Source organism: Heterodontus francisci, chromosome 4, assembly GCF_036365525.1.
Source record: "Heterodontus francisci isolate sHetFra1 chromosome 4, sHetFra1.hap1, whole genome shotgun sequence".
NCBI lineage: Eukaryota > Metazoa > Chordata > Chondrichthyes > Heterodontiformes > Heterodontidae > Heterodontus > Heterodontus francisci.
This window is the reverse complement of record NC_090374.1, coordinates 18,826,664-18,853,662: the sequence shown is the minus strand read 5'-3', so window position 1 is coordinate 18,853,662 and position 26,999 is coordinate 18,826,664. Positions and strand designations below refer to the sequence as shown.

At 42.7% G+C, this 26,999-nt stretch overlaps 1 protein-coding gene across 6 annotated transcripts in view; it reads right to left on the bottom strand.

Annotated features, from left to right (window-relative positions):
- Positions 1-26,999, bottom strand: part of htt (huntingtin) — a 260,486-nt gene that overhangs the window by 106,557 nt on the left and 126,930 nt on the right. For all 6 annotated transcript variants that reach the window (XM_068029245.1, XM_068029247.1, XM_068029246.1 and 3 more), the window contains 11 exons: positions 25,817-25,937; positions 24,257-24,399; positions 22,201-22,352; positions 18,619-18,818; positions 16,734-16,860; positions 12,812-12,939; positions 6,949-7,059; positions 5,771-5,848; positions 3,777-4,000; positions 2,050-2,128; positions 927-1,088 (listed from right to left, as the gene is read on the bottom strand). In XM_068029245.1, the coding sequence (XP_067885346.1) occupies positions 927-1,088; positions 2,050-2,128; positions 3,777-4,000; positions 5,771-5,848; positions 6,949-7,059; positions 12,812-12,939; positions 16,734-16,860; positions 18,619-18,818; positions 22,201-22,352; positions 24,257-24,399; positions 25,817-25,937 (1,525 nt within the window). The remainder of the gene's footprint in view (positions 1-926; positions 1,089-2,049; positions 2,129-3,776; positions 4,001-5,770; positions 5,849-6,948; positions 7,060-12,811; positions 12,940-16,733; positions 16,861-18,618; positions 18,819-22,200; positions 22,353-24,256; positions 24,400-25,816; positions 25,938-26,999) is intronic.

Sequence of the window (26,999 nt, the reverse complement as noted above, 5' to 3'; positions counted from 1 at the left end):
TTGCTGTAACAAATTGGATTTAGATTGTAAAGATTGAAAAGCAAGCAGTAGATGCATATCTGAATGGTTCATTAGGTTAAAGAAGTGAATCTATCTGCTGCAAGAACCAATCTCAGGGTGGCTATATGTAGTTTACATAAGCAGATTCTGCACCCTGAGCTAGAAAGGGGAAAGGAGGCAGAAACACAGGCAAAGTGTCTGCTCCTGATCTTTTGACTGTGCATCCTGCTCCATTCCCCACACTTGCTGGAAGTGCATGGGTGAATATCACGATCGAGCTCAGTGGCAATTCCTTTTTCTTCGTCTACCCACACAAAAACAGCTTGCCAACACCTGCTGTCTGAGGCTCACAAACAAGACCAGCTACTTGGGTGAGACGTATGCAGTCTATGGAACTTTACCCACACTGTGGCTTCTCACACTAAACAAGGAACATGAGAAAGGTTAGCAAACTCCGAACCACATCCCGGGTAGATTAAAAGCAGAACTGACAAAAGGTCTTGGTAACAGGTTTACCTGTCCAGTCTCACTGGAACATAATGGGAGCATGTCATTCAGCTCCTCGAGCCATTCAATTTGACCGTGCCTGATCTTTACCTCAACTCTATTTACCTGCCTTTGCTCTCCAAGTGAAAGAAGATCCATGATATAGGACAGCGAGGGGGAGAGAAAAGCACACCACTATGTTTAAAAAAAAAATTACATTTTAACAGTGTTGCACTGTAATGGAAAAATATTCTCCAGATCTTAAATTTTTTCATCGCTTTCCTCCCCAGCTTCAAGGTGGTGAATACTGGTACATTTAAAAATAAAATTGGGTGCTTTTAAATGAACATTCTTTACATTTTAGCTATCTTTAAGCCCCTTCCTGTCCCCAGCGTAGTTTTCCACCAAAACAGTTTTCCTAACCTAAAGCAAGCACCAACCTGATCTGAATCGAGTAGGCAGTAGTTCACCCTGAGCTGTACAAGCTGAGCCAACAAGTCAAGCACTTGTCGCTGCAGGTGGACTGAAGTGGTCGTGGTGTACTGCTTCAAGGCCTTGATGACCAGAGGCTCAAAGAGCCGGATGTAGTTGTGTATTGCATTCTACAATGCAGAAGGGCACAAATAAAACATGTTAGAACGTCCCAAAGCACAACACACAAGTCTGTTTTGAAGCATGGTGACTGTCAATGTGGGCAAACATGGCACATCCCACACACAACCACAGCATGAGTGGCCAGTTCACATGTTTTTGGCAGTGCCATCAGAGCTGGAAATGCTGGCCAGACCACCAGGAGAATCTTTCATTCTTCAAATAGTGACATGGGATCCCCAAAGTCCAACCAAACTCAAACCCACAACCTGCAGACCCCAAGGAAACAGTGCTACAAACTGGGATAAACTGACAGACCAGAATGTGAAAACTAAAATGGTGAATTTGGGACACATTGCCGCATGGTCTCAGTTAATTATTAAATTAGGTTATCTTAGGATCCTCTTTGAAGTGGCCAATCGATAGAAAACATTTGAGATACAGTATACAAATAATTTGGGATATGGCATGAGCTAAGTGCAGACTGTTTGAGAGGAACAGGTGATTTTGGATCTATGGTTTCCAAAGCTCTCCACCACTGAGGGTTTTCCTTATGTCATGTCTAGGTCTGTTGTAGACTAATTGATGAACATTAATTGTTATGATCAGTCAATTGTCATCATTGTATCATGCAACTGCCAGAAGGCGAACTAGATGCATCCTGATCTTTTTAATGTCCAGCAATTCCTATGTATAAGAATAATATAGGTCAGGAGAGAATGAACTTGCACTGAGAATATCTACAAAATGCCAAATGGCCTTCTGTGTACAGAAAAATTCAATTATATAAATACCCGTTTAACATAGCCTCTCCCCTTGCGGTTTAATGCCAGCATCCTTTCCTTCTTCCAATCCTAGCATTATATTTCTAGAAGTACAATTACTTCACTAATTGCTCTTATAACCATATTACCACAGATCAACTCATCCATTCGACAAAAGCTACATACGGTTAGTCGGAACAGAAAGTACCTTATCAGCTCGATGCCTGGCTACATTCGTCAGGCTGACCTTCAGCTGTGTTGAAACCTTTTGCAGTACATCAAACCATCTAAAATTTAAAATAAACAAGTATTAAAAAGTTGGGACATGAACGTTCTTTTGTACGACAATATATAATTTTTCTGAAGACTAAAATTGCATTAGACTTTAGTTTACATATTTTACATAAAGCTAAAGCATAAGCTACTACTGAAGCTCCTTTTGGTTCCATAATGTAACTATGCATTCTTTTTGGTCTTGTTGGTTATAATGGTCATTGAAAGATAAACAGCAAAACTATAAACAGATGACAATCTACCCACTCCATGACAAATAGCTAGTTTCAGGAGAAACATCTTGACCCAGAATGTGGAACTCATTATCGCAGGGAGTGCCTGTGGCAAATAGCTCAAATTAATTTAAGGGGAAGCTGGATCACATGAGGGAGAAAGGAATAGAAGAGTATGCGGATAGGGTTAGATGAAGTCAGGTGGAAGGCGGCTTTTATGGAGCATAAACCAGTTTTTGTGTTGTAAATTCTATGCAACAGGAAGTAAAGTTATTGAACTGAGCCGACTGTGTGTTGCACTTTGAAGGAATCTTCACGTTATTGCTTGCAATGATTTTTCTGGAGTCAGCCAGGTGAGTGACACAGGTGATGACCACCAGGATAAAGTCTCCAAACCAGACTCATGGAAAAGCCACATAGGCGGAGTTTCCATTTGCCCAACATGGGAGGCACAAAGATCAAAAGTGAGCATACAATGAACAACAACTCACTCATTTTTGCAACTCAAGGCAAGTTCTTCCCTACACTTGCTGGCCGATTTGCATGTTAATAACGGCATTTCACCAATGAACACATCGTTACCTTTCCAGCAAGATCTGGCCCATTATTGTACACTGGCTTTCCAATCATATCTTTACAGCTACATTTTAACGTTTTACATAGAATGTACAGTACAGAAACAGGCCATTAGGCCGAACTTGTTCACGCCAGTTTTTGTGCTGTACATGAGCCTCCTGCCAGCTTTCATCCAACCTGATCAGCATGTCCTTATATTCCTTTGCTGTATGTGTTTATCTACCTTCCCCTTAAATTGATTTATGTTGTGCACCTTAAGTACTACTTGTCGTATTAAGTTACACATTCTAACCACTCTGTTGGTAAAGAAGTTTCATCTGAATTCCTTATTGGATTTATTAGTGATTATCTTATATTTATGATCTCGAATTCTCATCTTGCCCACAAGTGGAAAGATCATCTCTATGTCTAACCTATCAAAATCCTTCATAATTTTAAATATTGTCACCCATCAGCCTTCTCTTTTCTAGAAAAAGGAACCCCAGTCTTAACTGATGAGTGTAGGCATCAGGTTCAGACATAACAAATGCACGTTCAGCCCATTCAACCATGCAAAATCCTTCAACATCGCTGGGTCAAATTCCTGCAACTCACTACCAATGGCACCACCTTCTCAAGGGAAATTAGAGATGGACAGCGACAATCCACATCCCTTGAATAAAACAAAAATAGCCTCTTAGTTCTGGTATTATCCTGTGCATCTTTTTTGCACCTTTTCCACTGCCTCTATACATCTTCTTTTGTAATATAGAGATCAGAACTGTACACTGTAACTCCCAAGTGTGGACTAAACAATGCTCGATACAGGGTTAGCATAGCATCTCTACGAAGAATAATCGATATGATGCCTCACCCGGATGTGTCCTGCTCAGGTTCTGCTTGGACCATGTTCCTTAGACTAGCGTCAGCCAGTGCCTGGGTGAAGTGGGTATAGGGCGCCATAAAGCAGTAGTGGTAAAGTCCTGGCCTTAGATTGGAGGAACCCAGACGCTGCACTTTCCCTTGTGATTTGCTGGGGTTGGAGGAAGAGCCGTCATACTGCGACGCTAGGTTTGTTCCAAAAAGCGTCTTCAATAGCTGGAGTTCAAAGATTTCAGTATTAAATACATGCAGTTAAGAACCGCAACAATTAACAGGGCATTGAGCAAATAGGTAATACAAATGAGTAAAAAGCACAAGTATTATTGGGGGTGGAGAAAAGGCACAATATTGATCATCATTTGAGGTTTTGAAATCTCTCCCATTTATATTTCTTCCTTCCATATTTACTTGAAAGACTGGTGTTTAGATCGAGGCCCATCAGTCAATGATGTAGGAAAAGCAGTGAAGACTTTCTCATCTATAATAAAAGCAAAATACTGCAGATGCGGAAAATCTGAAATAAAAACAAGAAATGCTGGAAATACTCAGCATCTGTGGAGAGAGAAGCAGAGTTAATGTTTCAGGTCAGTGATCCTTCATCAGACCTGTTTTAGTTAAAATAGAATCAGAGAATGGTTACAGCACAGAAGGAGGCCATTCAGCCCATGGCGTCCCTGCCAGCTCTCTCTAAGATCAACTCAGCTAGCCCCACTCCCCCACCTTTTCCACGCAGCCCTGCAATTTTCTTTTCTTCAGATAACTATCCAATTCCCTTTTGAAGGCCTGGATTGAATCTGCCTCCACTGCGTACTCAAGCAGTGCATTCCAAATCCTAACCACTCTAACCATCAAAAAGTTTTTCCTCATGTTGCCACTCCACAGATTTGAGCATAACATCTAGGCAGACGCTGGCAGTGCAGTACTGAGGGAGCAGATGTAATCGACCTACATTTTGTAAGATTGGATCATCTTCACCTTTTCCTGAAACAAGTATCGGGTCTTGGCCTCAATCACACTTCCTGACAGCCTGTTCCATGTCCAAAACGTTGCCAAGACACAGTAACTAAAAACGGTGTTTTGAAAATCATGCAAAATCTTATATCAACAGGGCTTCTGATCACTTGGTTAAACCTAGCTCTTAAAAACCACACAAGTTAACATTCTTGCAATCAACGTATCTTCTAATTTTTTATATATAATACACAAATTTGTTTAAGTGCATGGGCCCTTCAATTTTTTGCCCAGCCATGCATGTTCAGTAACTTGAAAGGGTCATCTTGTGCACAGCCTGGAGGGAGCACTGCTTACAACACACTTGTTTCATCAAATCAATTAAGCACTGCTCGACATTTCTGTAACTTAGAATGTATATCTTTAAATATCATTTATGTAGTAATTATTTCCATTTAGATATAAATTTGAAGGTATTTGTTTTCCCACTGTATATAATGAGAGCAAATAAAGATGTGTTGTATGACATTTCTCTGATACTCTGGAATGGAAAGCATGGTACTGAGGAGAGACTGGAACTATCCCCATTGCGACTTAGAAGGCAAAAAAGAAAAGGTTTAAAAGGAGTTTTTATTTTAAAGTATGAAGGGTTTTGATAGGGAGAACAAGAAAACATAACTTCCTCCAGTTGAGGAGTCAGAGACAAGGGATCAGCAATTTAAAATCCTCACTAAGAGATGGAGGTTAGTGGGAATTTCTCTGCAGTGTTATTGGTGTGAGGAATCTTTGTCATAGGAGTGGTTGAGGCAGAGAACACTGCATCTTTTGAGAGAAAATAAATATTTGAAGCTCAGGACCATACAGGGCTATGGGGAAAAGGGAACAGTGCTTAGGTTGGACCATCCAAACTCTTGGAAGACAACAGCACTGATATGACAGAGGAGAAAAAACAGAAAACAGCCAAAAAGTACAGCATTTGAGGTGACATGCTTGTGCAATTCATACAGTAGGGGCAGGCACTTAGAAACAGCTTACCTGCTGTACACAGACAGTGGCTGCCATGGGTTCCCTGCAGAAACAGGACTTCAGATAGCCAAGAATTTCTTCCACACACTGCAAAGGATTTTGTAGAAGCAATGTTAGGTACTAGACCAGTTTCAGTAACTGCAGATTGCGTGAACATTAAAACGAAAAATACATTTCAAAACCTGCATTTAGTGCAAGTGTTTCTGAAGCTCATACTTCAAGATATGAACCTGTGCACATGTAGAACCGGTAGCACCTAATGACAAAATGCACAGTACAGTAAACAAACATTCCATTCGGTCCAACTGGTCTACCTCAGTGTTTATGCTTCATTCAAGCCTCCTCCCACCCCTCTTAATCTTATGTTAGCATCATATCCTATTCCTTTCTCCCTCATCTGTTTATCTAGCTTCTCCTTAGATGCATCTATGCTATTTGCCTCAACTACTCCATGTGGTAGTGAATTCCACATTCTTACCACTCTCTGGGTAAAGAAGTTTCTCCTCAATTCCTTATTGGGGACTATTCTATATCTATGATTCCTAGTTTTGGTCTCCACACAAGCAAGACAACCCTGTCATAATTTGAAAGATATCTACCAGATCACTCCTCAGCCTTCTCTTTTCTACATGAAAAAAGAACTCCGACCTGTTCAGTCGTAGAGTCAGAGAGATACAGCACCAAAACAGGCCCTTTGCCCCAACGAATCCATGCCGACCATCAATCACCCATTTATATATACTAATCCTACATTAATCCCATTTCCCTCTCACATCCCCGCCTTCCCTCAAATCTCATACCACCTACCTACACTAGGGGCAATTTACAATGGCCAATTTACCTATCAACCCGCAGGTCTTTAGCATGTGGGAGGAACCCGGAGCACCCGGAGGAAACCCACGCGGTCACAAGGAGAACTTGCAAACTCCGCACAGGCAGTACCCAGAACTGAACCCGGGTCACTGGAGCTGTGAGGCTGCGGTGCTAACCACTGCGCCACCTCAGTCTTTCTGACAGGTGTAAGATCTCAGTTCTGGTATCATCCACGTAAATCTTTTTTGCACCCTCTCCAGTGCCTCTGTATCCTTTTCATAATATGGAGATCAGACTGTGCACACTAACTCTGTGTGGTCTAACGAAAGTCTAATACCAGCTTAACATAACTTCTCCATACAGAAACAATTTACCTTCCCGATGTCTGGAAGTGTTGCAATCTCAAGAAGCTGAGATAGAACATCCAAAGCTCCTCGTAAGAAGCTGCCAAACTTCTCATTATTGTTCTGAAGGTCCAGAGTGACCTAAAACAGGAGTAGACATTTTAATAGATTTAGTAGAGCTGATTAAAATTGAAAGGTTTTGATAAAGACAAGGAGAAAGTATTTCCATTTATGGGTCAGTAACCAGAGAATTTAAGATAATTGACTAAAGAATCAGAGAGGATATAAGGAGAACTTTCTTTTACACAGTAAACTGTATTAATCTGACTGAAAAGGTGGTGGCAGCAGATTTGATATTAACTGGATAGATATTTGAAAAGGAAAAAAATTACAGGGCAATGGGGAAAGAGCAGGGGAGTGGGATTAATTGGATAGCTCTATTAAAGAGGCACAATGAGCCAAATGGCTTCCCACTGGGCTTTATAATTCTATGAAATCACAGCACTCTATCTAGTCTAGTCTAATGGTGACCATGAAACCATTGTCGATTGTTGTAAAAACCCATTTGGTTCACTAATGTCCTTTAGGGAAGGAAATCTGCCATCCTTACCTGGTCTGGCCTACATGTGACTCCAGACCCACAGCAATGTGGTTGACTCTTAAATGCCCTCTGAAATGGCCTAACAAGCCACTCTGTTCAAGGGCAATTAGGGATGAGCAATAAATGCTGGTTTAGCCAGCGACGCCCGCATCCCACGAACGAAGAAAGAAAAAAAAAAGCACTTTTAACATGGTAAAAGACCCAAATCACTCGATGTTCCCTTATATGAAAGTGCTGCAAAATCCAAATTGTTCTCATTGATGCAGATTTTGCAGACAGGAAGTGGCACAGATACAAGAAATTTAATCATTTATAGAATTTTTTTTTCATTTTGCCCTCGAGAGATGTTGCTATCAGAAAATGGTGCCAGCATCAGGGCCAGAAGTGAACCCAGAGATGCAGAGTAAAGCTCTCTGCTCTGCCCTGACAATAAAACAATCTTGGAAGAGCCAACCCTACAGCACCACTGTGACTTATACTTCCCATTTCTTACAGAAGCCATTGCCTGTAGCCTTGTTCAGTTAGATTGACAACTAGTCATAGAGTCACGGTTAGATTGGAGAATCTGGGGCTGTTCTCCTTAGAGAAGAGAAAGTTGAGAGGAGATTTGATAGAGGTGTTCAAAATCATGAGGGGCCTAGACAGAGTAGATGGGGAGAAAATGTTCTCATTGGTGAAAACATCAAGAACCAGAGGACACCGATTTAAGATGTTTGGCAAAAGAACCAAAGATGACAAATGAGGAAAAACATTTTTACGCAGCAAGTGGTCAGGATCTGGAATGCACTGCCGGAGAGTGTGGTGGAGGCAGATACAACCATAGCTTCCAAAAAGAAACTGAATAAACATTTGAAGAGAAAAAAATTACAGGGTTATGGGGAAAAGGGTGGAGGGGGAGGGGGGGGGGGTGAGGTCAACTGAGTTGCTCTTGCAGAGCGCGGGCATGGACTCGACATGCTGAATCAGGAACAGCTTTGGGTTGCCTGTGTGTTAATACCAACTAGGAACTGCGGCTAAAGCTGCCCAAGCTCGTTCCACATACAGTCCTTACAGCTGGTGGACTTTCATCCCATCAGTCTGGGCTAGATTTGAATCTAGTTCCCAGGGCTGAACAGTGGAAGTATAACCTACTGCATCGCCCAGTTCCTCACTATTTTTAAACCTGAATTTTGGACTTGCATTGCAGGACTCTTAACTTTTTCAGATGACACAAATAATGCTCAAAGGTTAAAACTGGAATTTGCACACAAACTTCACTGTATTTTTTTTTGAAAAAGGGGAAAAATCCTGAGAGTTTAGCTTACTGCAGGACATACTCTTCCATACTGGAGTCTCTGGACACTAAAGCATCCACAGAGATCCCACAGGATCTAGAATTCATTTTTTTAAAAAACTTTCTTCTGTATTTCTTTGCTTGGTGGTATGTTACTGGACATTGTTCAATAATCGTCATGTTTTCTTTTCCCTATCCCTAACTAGTACGATCTTTGTGAATGTTAGAACAGGAAAATGCCAGTATTCGCAGGGACACTCTCAGAAGTGTTCCAATAATTGCAGGGACATCCTGGGTTTCTGCCAGATTTGTTACGTATTTCTGCATTCTCTGAGTTACACCAGGATTTTGTGTCCAGAGGAAAAGTTACCCCATACACCTCAAGTGAGGCGAATAAGCCCATAGTCATACTTATGAATGTAGGGACCATCTAACCCCTTCTGCTGGGAAAAGGCATGACCTTTCCCCCAGAGAGTGCTAGTAAATGGTATCGGATGAAAGTACATGCCCATACCTTTATACCGGGTGCAACTGGAGTGCAACCTTGTTTTAGGACCAGTAACCATGGAGATGGTCCCTAATCTACCTGTGGACAGGGTCGACCTGCTCCTGGTAATGATCTGGCAGTGCCGAAGGTGGCAGCTTCCCCAGTGGTCTTAAAGATACTGAACGAGGTTAGGGAGAGAGCAGTTACAAAAAAATGTCCGTGTAATTTTTCCTGACTGCGTGGTGACCCAGTCCATGGCCAAACAAGCTCAGTCAGAGGTGGTCTGAAACCTCCTTTTGGAAGTTATAGGAGCCAAAGTATGGGTTAAACAGGTCTTCCTTGCTCAAGGCTCAGCAAGCCAACCCAGGGTTAAAAAAGTTAGCACAGTCTGCCCAAACTGAAGCTGAAGCAGAGAGTTCCAGAGTGCTACTATTTAAAGGATGAGGTGCTGATGAGGAAGTGGAGACTGCCTCACAGACCTGCAGCTGAAGAGTGGACAGTGGTTCACCATGTAGTAGTGCCGCTGAGGTACCGTAGGGAAATACTGAGAATAGCCCTCGAGTTTCCAATGGCTGGACATGCCATTATCAGAAAAACCCAAGCCGGCATCAGACAGCATTTTTACTGGCCACAACAAGGATATGGTGGAGTTCTGTAGGACTTGCCACACGTGCCAGGTTGTGGGGAAGCCTCAACCTGCAATAAAACCTGCACCTCTAATTCCCACACCGGCTTTTGGGGAACCGTTCAACTGACTGCTGGTAGATTGCACGGGATCCCTGCTGAAAAAAGGGGGCTACCAGTATCTTCTCACCGTTATGGATGTGGCTACCTGATTCCCAGAGGCTATCCCTCTAAGAACTATCTCTGCCAAGGTAGTGGTAGAGGGGCTAACCCAATTCTTCACCCGATATGGGCTGCCTGCTGAGATCCTGTCGGATCAGGGCATAAATTTTACGTCCGCTATCTTTCAAAGATCGTGGGTAATCTGGGAATAACCCAGCTAAAGTCTTCAGCACCACCCAGTCACAAGGGGCTTTGGAGTGATACCACCAGACCCTAAAGACAATGATCAGGGCATGCTGCTCTGAGTATCCCCATGACTGGGACAAAGAGCTGGGATTTCTTCTGATTGCTACCAGACTCTCACCTAATGAGTCCCTTTGAATTCATTTATGGTCAGGAGGTGAGAGATCCTCAAACTAGGAGAGTTTTTGGGACCCAGGGACAAATCATCTCGGTTAGGCTCCATCTCTATGTTTCGAGAACAGCTCACGAGAGCCTGTGCGGTGGCTCAGGAACACCTAAAAACCTCCAGAAAACCATGAAAAGGCAGGCAGATAAACATGCCAAGGCCAGAAAATTTCAGCTCACAGATCACGTGCTATTACCAATACAGGGAGAACCACAGAAAGCCCAGTTCAGTGGCCCATACAGAGTAATAAAGAGAATTAGCCAAGTGAATTATATAATTGACACGCCAGAAAAAGCAACGGCTGTGCCACATCAATATGTTAAAATGGTATCACAGCTGGGAAGGGAACAAGCAAAGGTCTGTCACAAAGTCAGGAAAGAGGAAGGCGAAAGGGACAATGAGGATGAGTTAGAGGGAGGCCTGGAGGATTCCCAATTCGAACCCCCTATCGTCCGGAATGTTAGGAAAATTAGACACCATACTCTCTTATTTAAACACAGAACAGAGAGGAGACCCAACAAGTCTGCTCATAGCGTTTAGATGGATCTCCAGGGACAAGCCAGGGTGCACAACCCTAACTCTGGATGCAGATGTCGGAGACCCTCCCTTCCATAAAACAAAATCCTTATTGCCTAGATCCCAGGAAACTGACCCAGGTTTGGGAGGAAATTCAGATTGAAGACCTATAAATTAAAGATATAAATTCTGAAGGGAGATGCAGAAAAGCTCATAAGCCAAAGAAAAACCCTAAGCTCAAAAAGGTTTTTGTGGCAGATTTGGAGGATGGCGATGGTGATGGTGACTGCAAGGCAAGTATCCTAACTGAGGAGGAATTGTGGGCCAGGCTGAATGAGCACAGGAAGAGCCATGTACAAAATGCACTGGAAGATTTTCACAAAGTTCCGAACAACTTTGAATCCAGGGTTGAGTTCACTGATATAGAGAAACTAGGAAAGGAAGATATTGTAAAAATATATGAGGAAATTCAGTGTATGCTAGAGCACAAGCTGATTGAGCCCAGTCAAAACAGTTGGAGTTCTCCAATTGTGCTTGTGTACAATCCCAGATAAGAAAAAATTAAAACTGTCCTGGGAATGGGATGATTGACCTCCAACAAGCATAACCATTTTTCTTTATGCTCGGCATGACTCCAACCAGTGGAGAGTTTTCCCCGATTCTCACTGACTCCAATTTTGCTAGGGCTCCTTGATGCCAGACTTGGTCAAACGCTGCCTTGATGTCAAGGGCAGTCACTCTCACCTCACCTGTGGAGTTCAACCTTTTGCCCATGTTTGTACCAAGGCTGTTTTGAGATCAGGAGCTGAATGGCCCTGGTGGAACCCAAACTGAGCGTCAGTGAGCAGGTTATTGCTGAACAAGTGCCGCTTGATAGCACTGTTGACGATGACCCTTCCATCACTTTGCTGATGACCAAGAGCAGACTGATAGGGCGGTAAGTGGCCGGGTTGGATTTGTCTTGCTTTTTGTGGATAAGACATACCTGGCCGATTTTCCATATTGCCGGGTAGATGCCAATGTTGTCTCTGTGCTGCAACAGCTTGGTTAGTGGCGCGGCCAGTTCTGGAGCACAGGTCTTCAGTACTATTGCCGGAATGTTATCAGGGCCTTTGCCACATCCAGTGCCTTCAATTGTTTCTCGATACTACGCACAAAACTTATTCCCAAATCGCAGCTCTTTGACTGTAACTCTAAGTTCCTCATCCTCAAACACCTGTCCATCTCCCTTGTAGAATTATTTATGAAATCAGCTTGCACCACCCTCTCAGGTAGAGTGCTGCAGATCCCGACAACTGAGTAAAAAATTCTCATCTCTCCTAGATATTTTCCAAATATTCTGAATCTGTACCTTTAGTTATTGACCCACTCACCAGAGAGAATAGTTTTTCTCCATCTGCACTACCAAAACCTATCTTAAAAACCTCTATTAGGTCACCTCTTAACCTTCTCTGATCCAAGGAGAACAGTCCTAACTTTTCCAAACTCTCCTCATAACTGATGTCCCTCATCCCTGTGAATGTGCTGTAAACATTTCTAAGGCCTGAAGTGTCCACAATACTCCAGCTGACTGTTGCCTGATGAAGTCACTGACTGTCCCCTCCATTTTTGTTTTTGACATCTGAAAGCCAAATATAAAAAAGGAACATATAAATAATACCTACAAATAGGCATACAGACCAGCAGCACCTTTGCTCTCTGATAATGTACATCAACTGTATTCTATGAACAGGCATCAGCTTTGTGTGATGCAACTCAATTCTTGGGGGCAGGGAAGGCTTAGGAACTGGGAATCATAAAACATCCCCTTTGCGCTGGTACCTTGTAGTTTGCGTATGTAGCTTTCAGAACATCGTGCAGCTTCAAATATGGAGGCAGGTGGTAAAAACTGCCGAGCGAGGTGGACTTGCTCGTTGGTGCAGCCCCGACAGCATCTGCAGGCCTGGCAGCTGTAAACAGAATATATAAATCACAGGAAAACGTCAAGTAGAGTACACATTTTAAAGGTCTGTCTCTAGTTACAGTCAGAGGGTCAGCAACCAGTGGATACAAATTTAAGGTGAACCAGGGGCCACATGAGAGAAGTTTTTTGTTTAAAACACAGCAAGTTGTGATCTGCAATGCATTACCTGAAAGGGTGGTACAATTATATTCAATAGTACCTTTCAAAAGAGAACTGGATACATAGTTGAAGTTAGAACAGAAGTTGAAGGGAAATAACTGGCAGGGCTCTGGGGAAAGAGCAAGGGAGTGAGATTAGCTCGATGTCTCTACTAAAGAGGCAGGACAGGCACAATGGGCTGAAAGACATCCTTCTATTCTGTATCATTCTGTGATTCTATTATATTCTCAGACACAAATATAGTTACGTAACCACGGTTACCAAGGTAATCATGCCTGAGAAAAATGTATAACATTGCCTCTTCTTCAAATTGACACAGGGCTTCAAGGGTTAAATTATGAAGACCAGTTGCATAAACTTGGCTTATATTCCCTTGAACATAAGAGATTCGGGGTGATATGATTGAAGTGTATTTTTTATTCTTTCTTGGAATGTGTCACTGGCAGGGTCAGCATTTGTTGCCCATCCCTAATTGTCTTTAAGAAGGTTGTGTTAAAAGGATTCAATAGGGTATATAGGGAGAAACTATTTCCTCTGGAGGGAAAATCAAGAACGAGGGAACATAATCTTAAAATTAGAGCTAGGCCACTAAGGACGGAAATCAAGAAGTAGTTTTTCACAAAAAGGTAATGGAATCTGGACCTCTCTCCCACAAGAAGCTGCGGATGCTGAGACAATGGGAGCTTTCCAGACCAAGACAGACAGATTTTAGTTAGGTAAATGTATCAAGAGACATGGAGCTTGGGAGGTAAATGGATTTGAGGGACAGATCAGCCATGGTCTAAGTGAATGGAGAAGGAGGTTCAAGGGGCTGAATGGCCTCCTCTCGGTCCTATATCCCACAAGATTTTAGGAGACACGAACACATTTTTCAGGTTGAAAGTTTCCAAAAGTCCTTGGTTTTACATACAACATTTAAAAAAGCTTACAACTTTAAATGCAACACTGAATCACAACAGTTTTCTACATTAGGAAGGATAAAAAACACAGCAGCAACTTGCCTTTGTATAGCAGCACGAACATACCTCTACTCATGAAGTCCCTAAACCCTTCACAAACCGGGCTATAGAAAACAAACATCAAACCAGAGGGATTGAGATTAGGAGTGACCGACAACTTAGCCCTGCTCCTTGGAATTCCCACCCCAGACCTCTCCACCTCTCTCCCCCATCTTTAAAACGTTCTTCGAAACCAATCTCTGCATGATTTTAGAAATTCCACCAACAAGCAAGTCAAGCTCACAAGGCAGTTGAAAGTTTACACATCAAAACAAGATCATAGAGGGGAGATGCTCAGAAAGTCAAAATAATAGCAATGCAACATTTAGGGGGGGCGGGGCAGAGGGTACCTATACAGCTGGAAGACGTTGTACAGATAAGGTACAACCATGGTTACAAAGGACTTTACAGACAAGGACAACAATGCTAAGGATGTTTACAGCTACGAAAATGTTAGTCGCTGTCTTGATAAGGAAATTCTCTAGTAAAATCCTAACTTTTTCTAAAGAGCGTGCAGGAAGAGAGACCCGAAGGTGCATATGTATTGATCTTTGACGGTGGCAGGACCTACTGAGAGAGTGGTTAGCAAAGCATATGGCATCTTCATAAATAGAGGCACTGAGGGCAAAAGCAGGGAATTAACGCTGAACCTTTATAAAGCTTTGGTTAGACCCCAACTAGAGAATTGCATCCAGTTCTGGTCTCACTGTAGGAAGGATGTGAGGGTCCTTGAGTGGATGCAGAGGAGATTTACCCGAATGATTCCAGGGATGGGGTATTTTAGTTACAAGGTTAGGTTGGAAAAGCTGGGGTTGTTCTCCCTGGAGCAAGGGAGATTTGCTAGAGGTGTACAAGATTATGACAGGCATAGCTAAGTTAGACAAGGAAAAACTGTCCCTTTTAACTGATGGCACAAGGACAAGGGGACACAGATTGAAGGTTTTGAGGAAGAGTTGCAGGGGGAATGTGAGGAAGAATTTTTTTAATGTAGCAGGTGGTAATGGCCTGGAACTAGTTGCCGAGGGCAGTGCAAGCAGAAACAATGATTTCAAAAACAAATTGGATGGACCCTTGAAGGAAATAAACTTGCAGGGCTACGGATATCGAGCAGGCGAGTGGGACTGGCTCTGCCGAGCGCCGGCATGGACTGTATGGGCCAAATGACCTCCTTTTATGCCGTAAATAACTGCATGACATGTAAAGATGATAATCCATAGTAAACCACGTACCTAAACAGCACTGTATCAAACTGCTGTAGACAGGCAGTGTGTATGTTTGCAGTATCAGAAGGGAGGAAAATGTTGCAGAGAAACAGGCCATTTAGCCCAACCGGTCAATGCTGATGTTTTATATTCCTCATAAGCCTCCTCTCTCACTCCAGTTACCTCCTCTAACCATGTCTCCATGTACCCTTCTGCATCATGTGTGCATCAAACCTCTCCTTAAATGAGTCAGTGCTCTCTACTCCAACTATTCCATGTGGCAGAGTGTTCCAAATTCTCCCCACTCTCTCGGTAAAGAAATTCCCGCTCATTGCTTTATTTGATCTGTTAGTGACTACTGTAATTATGCCTCCTCACTCTGGACTCACCCACAAGCAGAAAGTTTCTCCTCACCCACCCTATAAAACCATTACACAACATTAAAACTTATCAGAAATTCTAAGTCTCTTTTCCAGGGAGTTAAAAATCCCCAGCATGTGTAATTAACATAAAGCTTTCAACACCAAATAACGCGAGTAACAATTCCAATTCTTTCCTTCCCCTGAAGGATGATGCCACTAACCAGTGGCTGGTGTCCTCCGGCAGCACAGAGCATTCATGGTCAACGCACTCTCCATCCAAAGCTGCTCCTTGTGCATTTCTTTTTTTAAATGGATAAATGAGCCCAGTGTTGCCAACAGTGCTGTCATGATTTCATCAAGCTATTGATCTTGGATTTAAGGTACACGATTCACAAAAATTCTCCCTCCTTCCTCCATGAACTCCTCACACTAATTAGTACAAAATGAATAAATCTTACAAAACACTGCAAGTGTTCAAAGAAACAGAAAGTGCTGGAAATACTCAACAGGTCAGGCAGCATCTGAGTTAACGTTTCAGGTCTGTGACCATTCAACAGTTTTTCTCTCCCAGATACTTCCAGATTTTCTGAGTATTTCCAGGATTCTCTGTTTTTGTTTCAGGCTTCCAGCATCTGCAGTATTTTGCTTTTGTACAAGTGTTCACAGCACCTGTGGCTCCTCTCCTCAAAGACACCTAGAAGCAAGATTTTAACTTTTTAATCAAGTTTACGTTTTACTATTTGAGGAAGAGCAGGGGAGTTCTCCCCAGTGTCGTTGGCCAATATTTATCCCCCAACCAAAATATAAAGCAGATTATCTGGTCATTATCAGATTGCTGTTAGTAGGACCTTGCTGTGTACAGATTGGCTGCCACATTTCCCTACATTACAACAGTGACTACACTTTTTTTTAAAAAGCACTTCATTGACTGTAAAGCACTTTGAGATGTCCTGAGGTTATCAAAGGTGCTAGATAAATGCAAGTTCTTTCTTCCTTTAAAGTATCAGCTACTGCCCAACGCAGATGGTCTAAAGCAGCTTGAGACATTCATCTTCTCACCTGGACTGGACTCGGTATTTTTCTTTGGACTCATTGGTGCAGCTGTCTGCTCTGCTGACTCCCTCTCCTTTCCCTTGCGTCTGATTGGGCTGAGGGATGGAGTATTCGCAAGTGAAGGTAGAGTTGCCTGAGAAGTAGAACACAGTGAAGAAGCAGCGCACGACACAATGTCCAGCTGTGATATGAATCGCATTTTATCAAATTAACTGCATTTTTTCCACCAACTTATCTACCATAATTATTACTATAATTATTATATAATGTGAATTTTGTCTTCTGGCCTCAATTCTAAAAGACAGAGCTTTAATATTTTTAGTATCTTGCAACCTAACTGTTGATGTTATCTATCCAGCTGCTTACTCATTGCATGGTGAACACAAATGTGGAATCATGCTCTCAGGTCTTGATAATCCAGGCTTTTAATGCAATGAGTTATGAATTTGGCTTGCACTCCCTCCAAGTGTGATACAAGCAACTTCAAATTAATTATAAAAAGTGAATTGGATATATGCTTCAAAAGGAAGTATTTGCTGGCTGGTTCAGAATGAGCAGTGGTAGGGGGTTGGATTAATTGAATAGCTCTAATGAAGTGCCAGTAGAGGTATGATGGTCCAAACAGCCTACTCCTGCACTTTAAGGGTATATGATTCTGCAAAGGTTACCCAGATATAGCTGAGCCATACAGACCAAAGGTGGGGGGTGCAGGCAGTGAGGAGGAAGAGCAAGAGAGATATATTTCAGGTTCAAACCCCAGCCTGTACAGAGTTTGTCAATCTCAGTTAGAGATTCAGCATGGATGGTAAAAGAGGTTTAAGAGAGAAAAGAAGCTTGTGGAAACCTAAACCAACTGAGGAGGCAGTGCCTTCAGAAACGAGACACAAAAATAGATAACATGGCAGGAGGGGATAAAGAAGAAACTGCATGAAATAGGAGCAGGAATAGGCCATACGGCCTCTCAAGCCTGCTCTGCCATTCAGTAAGATTATGGCTGATTGATATCAACTTCACTTTGCCGTCCAATCTCCATATCCCTTGATTTTAACTTCCACAAACACAATACTATCAATGTATGTAATATGTAGTACACATATGTACTTCTTTTGGGCCTCCTTATCTCGAGAGACAATGGATACGCGCCTGGAGGTGGTCAGTGGTTTGTGAAGCAGCGCCTGGAGTGGCTATAAAGGCCAATTCTGGAGTGACAGGCTCTTCCACAGGTGCTGCAGAGAAATTTGTTTGTTGGGGCTGTTGCACAGTTGGCTCTCCCCTTGCGCCTCTGTCTTTTTTCCTGCCAACTACTAAGTCTCTTCGACTCGCCACAATTTAGCCCTGTCTTTATGGCTGCCCGCCAGCTCTGGCGAATGCTGGCAACTGACTCCCACGACTTGTGATCAATGTCACACGATTTCATGTCGCGTTTGCAGACGTCTTTATAACGGAGACATGGACGGCCGGTGGGTCTGATACCAGTGGCGAGCTCGCTGTACAATGTGTCTTTGGGGATCCTGCCATCTTCCATGCGGCTCACATGGCCAAGCCATCTCAAGCGCCGCTGACTCAGTAGTGTGTATAAGCTGGGGATGTTGGCCGCTTCAAGGACTTCTGTGTTGGAGATATAGTCCTGCCACCTGATGCCAAGTATTCTCCGAAGGCAGCGAAGATGGAATGAATTGAGACGTCGCTCTTGGCTGGCATACGTTGTCCAGGCCTCGCTGCCGTAGAGCAAGGTACTGAGGACACATATGTACTAGAAATGTTTGAATTTATACATCTATTGCATGCTATGACTCTGTGGAATAATGCACTGGGCTCCCAATGAACTACCCCAATTCTGGTCATTTTCAGCTATTGATCCTGGTGTGATTTGATATAAAATTCCACATACCTTCAGTGCAGGACCCGGTGCAACATCATCAATCACATGTGCACAGATATTGATGACCTTCATCAGATGACAGAACAGCTGTTCCACCATCCCTACCAAGGTCCTGTCAGCCAAGGCAGGCCATGGTTCTTCAAGCTTAGTGGTTGTACCAGCATCATCTTCATTGGCCCAGGGATTCTTCAGAGATTTGGGTGCAATGGCTACCAACATAAAAAAATCATTTGAAGATTAAGTGGGTGCATCTAATTATAGGTCCTCAGAGGAAGGAGACCAGTTGTTTGTGGTCAGTTTAGCTAATCAGGAGTAAAGAACCAAAGGTTCACTTTTCATTCAGAATTGAAAGATATGAAGTTCCTCCACTTAACCTCTGTGTTGTACACCTATTGCAAGCAAGTTGTTTCCAAGATTTCCATCAATATTGAGCTAAGCTGGTCATTAGGAGATACACCACAGACGTACAGCAATATTAATGTTATATATACAATAAATACATCACACTGCACATTATGTAGAAATATATTAATGTACTAAAAATGCTTACATTTACACTACACATTATATAGAGATACTTTAAGCAGTTCACAAAATTAACTACATTTGAAGTAAAGTGACTAGTGAGAGCAAGTATTGCAGCAAGTCTGTACCAACATCAAATCTTGCAAAGCATTAAGGTAGATAAGTCCCCAGGGCCTGATGGGATCTACCCTAGAATACTGAGGGAGGCAAGGGAAGAAATTGCTGGGGCCTTGACAGAAATCTTTGCATCCTCATTGGCTACAGGTGAGGTCCCAGAGGACTGGAGAATAGCCAATGTTGTTCCTTTGTTTAAGAAGGGTGGCAAGGATAATCCAGGAAATTATAGGCCGGTGAGCCTTACGTCAGTGGTAGGAAAACTATTAGAGAGGATTCTTCGGGACAGGATTTACTCCCATTTGGAAACAAACAAACTTATTAGCGAGAGACAGCATGGTTTTGTGAAGGGGAGGTCATGTCTTACTAATTTGATTGAGTTTTTTTAAGGAAGTGACGAAGATGATTGATGAGGGAAGGGTGGTGGATGTTGTCTATATGGACTTTAGTAAAGCCTTCGACAAGGTCCCGCATGGCAGACTGGTGCAAAAGGTGGAGTTACACGGGATCAGAGGTGAGCTGGCAAGATGGATACAGAACTGGCTCAGTCACAGAAGACAGAGGGTAACAGTGGATGGGTGTTTTTCTGAATGGAGGGATGTGACTAGTGGTGTTCCGCAGGGATCAGTGCTGGGACCTTTGCTGTTTGGAGTATATATAAATGATTTGGAGGAAAATGTAGTTGGTCTGATTAGTAAGTTTGCGGACGACACAAAAGGTTGGTGGAATTGCGGATAATGATGAGGATTGTCAGAGGATACAGCAAGATATAGATCGGTTGGAGACTTGGGCGGAGAAATGGCAGATGGAGTTTAATCCGGACAAATGTAAGGTAATGCATTTTAGAAGGTCTAATGCAGGTGGGAGGTATACAGTAAATGGCAGAACCCTTAGGAGTATTGACAGGCAGAGAGATCTGGGCGTACAGGTCCACAGGTCACTGAAAGTGGCAATGCAGGTGGATAAGGTAGTCAATAAGGCATACGGCATGCTTGCCTTCATCGGTCGGGGCATAGAGTATAAAAATTGGCAAGTCATGTTGCAGCTGTACAGAACCTTAGTTAGGCCACACTTAGAATACTGCGTGCAATTCTGGTCGCCACACTACCAGAAGGACGTGGAGGCTTTGGAGAGGGTACAGAGGAGGTTTACCAGGAAGTTGCCTGGTCTGGAGGGCATTAGCTATGAGGAGAGGTTGGAAAAACTCAGATTGTTTTCACTGGAACGACGGAGGTGGAGGGGCGACATGATAGAGGTTTACAAAGTTATGAGCGGCATGGACAGAGTGGATAGTCAGAAGCTTTTTCCCAGGGTGGAAGAGTCAGTTACTAGGGGACATAGGTTTAAGGTGCGAGGGGCAAAGTTTAGAGGGGATGTGCGAGGCAAGTTTTTTTTACACAGAGAGTGGTGAGTGCCTGGAACTTGCTGCCGGGGGAGGTGGTGGAAGCAGATACGATAGCGACGTTTAAGAGACATCTCGACAAATACATGAATAGGAAAGGAATAGACGGATATGGGCCCTGGAAGTGCAGAAAGTGTTAGTTTAGGCAGGCATCAAGATCGGCGCAGGCTTGGGGGGCCGAATGGCCTGTTCCTGTGCTGTTCTTTGTTCATAGACAGCAGGGAGATGAATGATCAGTTTTGTTTGCTCTATAATGGCGTTGGTTAAGGGAGGAATGCTGTCCAGGTACTGGGAGAACTCCCTCCTCTTCAAAATCAGCTCAATCTCCTACTTCCGATCATTATCCAGCAACCCTGCTGTAAATGCATATGGGATCTCTATGGTCAATAAAAACAAATAGGGCCTATCTCGATTTAATGACTCAATTAAAGATGGTGCCTCCGGCTATTTAGTACTGAACTACATTGGAGGGTCAACCAAGATTACATATACACAACCTGGTGAGAATACATAACTTTCTGACCCACAGCCAAAAGCATTATCAAATGAGCCAAGCTCACTGCTCCTCCCACTTCCTATCTCAGTTGTAGATAAATTACCGGCAAAAATCACCAAATGAGTACAGCATAAACTATTCATGTAATTCCAGCCACTACATTGAAATACTTGCGGAAGAAAGCAGTAAAAAGTTACGAATATTTTCCTCCCTGCCCATCAATGCAGTCACCTGACATCAGGCCCACTACTTCATTCTGTCCGCAGGTGGGTTGAGCGCAGCGGTCGGGGGTGGTCCACTGACAGAATAAAGGTCACAAAAGATGGCTTTGCAGCAATGGAAAAAGCACAGTTGCTTTGAAGGCAGACTTGCAAGTTCGGAGGAACTCCCCATGCACGGTTACTAAATCCACAATACAGAGGAATGATCATTGATAAAGGAAACAAAAACTTTCGCACTGGAAAGAAGGAAGACATCTAATGGATGGGAGAATTCCTTTAGTGATATCCTTGGTAAATGTGAGATTTGAAATGTGTAAATTCTAGGCTACTCCACAAGCTGCTCTACATTGCAGAACAAAGATAAGATCGGGTTCCTGTTATGCTGAACACAAGAGGGTCCTTCCCAGTACTCCTTAATATGGAAAATCACAGCTACCCTGGCTAAGGCATGGAGTTGCTGAGCTATATAGAGGGGGAAGATCTCAGGTTTGATCCCTAATCTGTGCCAAGTTTGTCAATCTCAGCTGGGTTGCCATCATGGACAGACTAAATTGGCCGAGTGTCCCTAGGTTGCAGGTTGGTTTGCTTTTGCACTCAGTGACCCATTGAAACAAATGGGTTAAAAATTGAGGGCTAGCAAGCAGAGAATTGAAAAACTCTGGCCTCACTGTATAGATTACTGTGAGCAGTGATGTACTACAATGTAACTGGAGATCATGGAACCACACACCCTACACATAACTATTTCTTACAGAGAAAAGACAATCTGTAGTGAGTAGCCTGGCAAGCAACGAGGAATTTTGAATGTCCACTGGACAAACAACTCTACTTACCCGCCAGCAGGTTTCCAGACAATATTAATGCATCCTGATGGGAAGAAAGATCCAAAGGAAACCAGGCTGAGGAAAGCAGAGACAGTATCATGTTGACCATCCCCACAGTACAGCTTTTACGGGAGTCATCCATCTGACTGTTCTGTGATAAACTAGAAGCCAAAGCATAAGCAGTTAATTTGATGAACAGCTCAACAAAGTTTATAAAAAGAAGTGGCATATACTAAGTTCATTAAAAACTGGAATTACTAACTGGAAATCAGACCTGCGTGCGACAGTTCCCACCACTTGCACTGGGTGCATTCATGTGAACAAGATTTGCCAGCTACATGTGATGGCCAATAACACTTGGGAACAATATTGCAGTACTCTATTATATATCACGAGCGTTTGCCCATTTACTGACTTTTTTCCCAGTTGTTTCCAATTCCACTGTGACCTGCAGCTTTCTTGAAACTGCAGTCAGTACAATCCCACACCACTCGGCACCTTAGCGGGGTGTGAACTAGTGTGTAATCACAGCTGTTTCTGTGAGGGTTGTGTGAGCTGAATGGATGACAGCTGCATCCCCAAAGACATGCTCTATGGCGAGCTTGCTCTCGGCACGAGACCAACAGGTCGCCCACTTCTGCAATACAAGTATGTCTGCAAGCTAGACCTCAGGTTGACCAGGACCGGAGTCGATGCACGGGAAGTCTTTGCCACTGACCGGAGTGCCTGGAGACAAGCAGTCAGGAAGGACATGGGAAAAGCAGAGGGCAAAAGAAACGACCAGATGACAAAAGAGAGAGCCCAACGGAAGGAAAAAAAAATCAGTTGACCTCAGGTCAATGTCATTCGTCTGTGCCAGCTTTGGAAGGAATTGCCACTCACGAGTCAGCCTCTGCTGCCACAACAGACAATGTTAATTCCAGAAATGACATACAGCCCGGGAATAATCCGCCGTCTCACAAGGCAGATGGATGCCATCATTCTGCCCAATATGAAGGGAGCACTAAAGCGCAATAACCAACAAAACGTTGAGATGCAAATGGCTTAAGCAGCTACCCATTTTAAACCTGGATGTTTTAAATGGTCAGGATTGTTCTAGGAGAGAAAATATAGGTGACATTTGAATCTTTAATAAGCATCATCATGTCTACACATGTACTCCCTGAAGACGGCATACAACTGCTAATGGGATAATCTAAATTGAAGCTCACATCCTAAGGGTTACAAGAGTCCCATAATGAGGGATCATTTCGAATTTGTACGAGAGATCATATGAAAAGGATTTTATTTAAATTGCATTATCCTCAAAACCCTTGACTGATTCGTTCCACTGTCAATACCCTCCTCTCATGAAGGTAAGTTTACAGAAGGAGGAGGGCAACAGAGGAGAGACACAAAAATAAAGAGGGAGTGGGAGAAACAGGAGGATTATTTGCTTTTGACTATATGGAATAATTTTTCTGATCAAAAGCTTCCAATTTTTTTTAATGTTGGCAGCTTAAATATGTATTAATATGTAAATATCTATTTAAGGAATATCAAATTGGCTGTTGTTTTGAAACAAGATCTTGTCTTCTCTTCTGTTGCTGATTTCTTTTGTTACTTTTGAGAGAATTAGAAGGCATATTTTAAAGGAAATGTGGATAAATATTTGAAGCAGAGGTAGATACAGGGCCATGAGGAGACAGCGGGGCAGTGGGAGTAGTTTTGATTTGCTCTAGCAAAAAGCCGGCACGGACACAATGGGCCGAATGGCCTATCTCTGTGCTGTGAACTTCAGTAGTTTTAAATATGGACACTTAACACGTTCATTGAGAATTCCTTACTCCAACATTTTAGCAGATGAGTTGACCTATGTGTTTTCAATGGGTTAATGCCTCCCTAAAAACAGTGAGCAGAGGAATTTCAGATAAGCGCTTTAAGCTTTGGGGGACTAATCCTAGAGTGTAATTTCAAAGGAGCTAGGCTTAAACACTCAACCAATGAGAAATAGTAATGTGATAAGGCCCAGTCATGACAGAAACACAACATCACTTTATGACAAAGATGAATTCTGTTCCTGTACCTGAATGAACGTCCCCTGGTTTTATAGAGGTGGACTCTGGATGCTTGTGAACTGCTGGTCGTATACCCACAGTGCCAGCCAATACTCCAGTTACACACAGGATACTTCAAGGACAGCAAACTCAGAACCTCACAGCAACCAAGCTGCAAATAAAACAAAGGATATAATAACACAAAACAAACAGGTGAAACTGCCATAATTGCAGGGAGAGGGCTGGAGAAAGGGAAAGCTAATTGGAGGGGTGACAGTAAAGAATACTATTTGCCAAAGTAACCCCTTCCCTTTAGCAGTGGAAAGTAAAAATCCAGAAATTCCTAAGAGTAGGACCTTTCTAGGGAGATCCTCAAGCCACGCGTCCCCCTCTTTTTATGGTGCTCTGGTCACATAAGCTCCAGGGAAATAGAGAACTGCTGACTTGCTCAAGACACTCCACACTGCTGCCATTCCAGAAACTCAAACTCTCCACACTCAGCCTGCAGGATGCTTTGCCAAGTTCTGCAGACACTCTCAGGCCCCGCTTCTCCTACAGAGCCATTGCAGGATGCCAGGGAACACACCCCAGTCAGTGAAATCCCTGAAGCTGCAGAGCAGATCTGATCAGAAAGACCTCCTTGGGAGAAAATAAAATTGACTTTTTTTTCTAATGCCACAGAAGGAATTTCAGACATATGCATTCATTGTTTTACTCTAGCCGGAATTCTTTAAGCAAAGAAAACTTCTCCCCCCTCAGATTTTCCCTGTTCAATAGTGCATAGCTTCTGTAGGCATCCGTCAATTTTAAAAGGGACGATTTTCCTCAGTTCCATATCGGCCTATTATTTTGTACAAAAATGAAGAAATTAAAACAAAGTGCTGGAAATCCTCAGTAAGTCTGGCAGCATCCATGGAGAGAGAAACAATTAACTTTCCGGTCTGTGACCTTTCATCAAGGCTGAAAAGGTTCAGTTTTGACGAAAGATCTGAAACGTCAGCTGTTTCTCTCTCCATAGATGCTGCCAGATCTGATGAGCATTTCCAACATTTTCAGTTTTTATTTCAGATTTCCAGCAACTGCAGTATTTTGCTTTTGTATTTGTGAATAAATTTTTTTGAAAACAAATCTTGTACAAACACTTGGTGGAGGAAACTGGGTTAGAGGGTAAAAAGAAATCAAGCAATTTTACACAAGACTACATTTGTTACTCATGATAAGCATGAATCAACTGGTTAAACTGCATGTTGATAATGAACAACACGAGAAGAAATGAGTCAAATTGCATTAAGTCTTCATAAATGTACAGTATATATCTCTCTCACACTCTCTTTCAAACCTAGAAATCTCTGTTGGTGAGATTAGTGGATTAAGGCATGATGCATGTGAAGAATATTACTCCGTCCACTATTTTAAGGTAGGTGATCTTCAAGTCACCTAAAATATCAGATAGATCAATGTCATGTGAACACACTAACCCGTTACTCACCTTTACCAATGGCAGTATTTTAAAGTATTAAAATGGATTACGCTCTCAAACTACCCAAGCATGCAACATTTTTTTTTTTTTTAAAAAGGCCATCACTCACTATAAGGGCTCGGGAGGTGGATGAGGTCAATGCATGAGATACTGCAGTGATAACACGGGAGAGATTGTTCTCTATCGTCACGTCAGTGGTGCTCTGTGAAATGTTGAATCCTCTGTACGTCCTGGAAGATGCAGGAAAAAATTTCATTTAAAAAAAAAACTTAACTCAATTAACAAAGCAAAGTTTTTTTTAAATTCACTGAGTTAACAGAATGAATGCAAAAAGAGGTTCAATTTATAGTTGAGTCGAAATACTTTGTGTTTTAGCTTGCACCACTTTAAACTATAATCTTTTGAGAGGAACTCAACCTCCACATTTGAATGGGAACTGCCATCATCTCACTGGACTGGGGAACAAGTGCATCACTGGACCGCTATTTTGCTGACGTTATCCTTCCCCAGTCCCAGCGCCGACAAGGGCTCAGTCCACAAGGCACCTGTAACTTCTGCAATCAAATTGAGCAAACTGGCCTCTCCATGCAGAAAAGTTAATGTACCACTTGCACATTCACTAAAGTAGAACCAGGTCAAAACTTTGAACTTTATGTCTGAATTTCTTGCAGAAGAACATGTACTACTCTTGGCAATGTAACATTGTTATTCATTCAATCGCTGCATGGCAAAGCAATACCAAAACTGGCACAGCAAATATGTTCAAAGCACCAGGCCATCAGTTCAAAACAATAATGCTTAATTTAAACATGCTAATTTCTCCAAATAGGAGGTTTTGAAAGGTGAACTGCATATTAGCCCCCAAGCAGAATGAACTCTGGCCTTCCCCAATAGTTCCTCCAGCCTACTGGGCAGCAAACTAGGCTGCATTCCACTACTTGGTTAGTGATGGATTGACAAGACTGCTTATTTCGACAGGAAGGTTAGCGTAGCCTCACAGCTTCTCATTTGCAAAGAGAGCTAAAGATGTCTCCACATTGAAGCGATACAACTGTCAGAACTTTTTAAACCACCATTTTAAGCAGTGCAATTCAAAAAAAAATAGGATCTCCTCCCTGGAGCAAATATTTGCAATTTACAAAAAACAATTTGAATTTATATAGTGCCTTTAAGAGTGTTATTAAACAAAACTTGACAGTGAGACAAAGAAGATTAGGACTTGTGATCAAAAGCTTGGTTAAAAAGGTAGGGTATAAAGGAGGGTCATAAAAGGAGAGAGCGGGAGGGAGAGG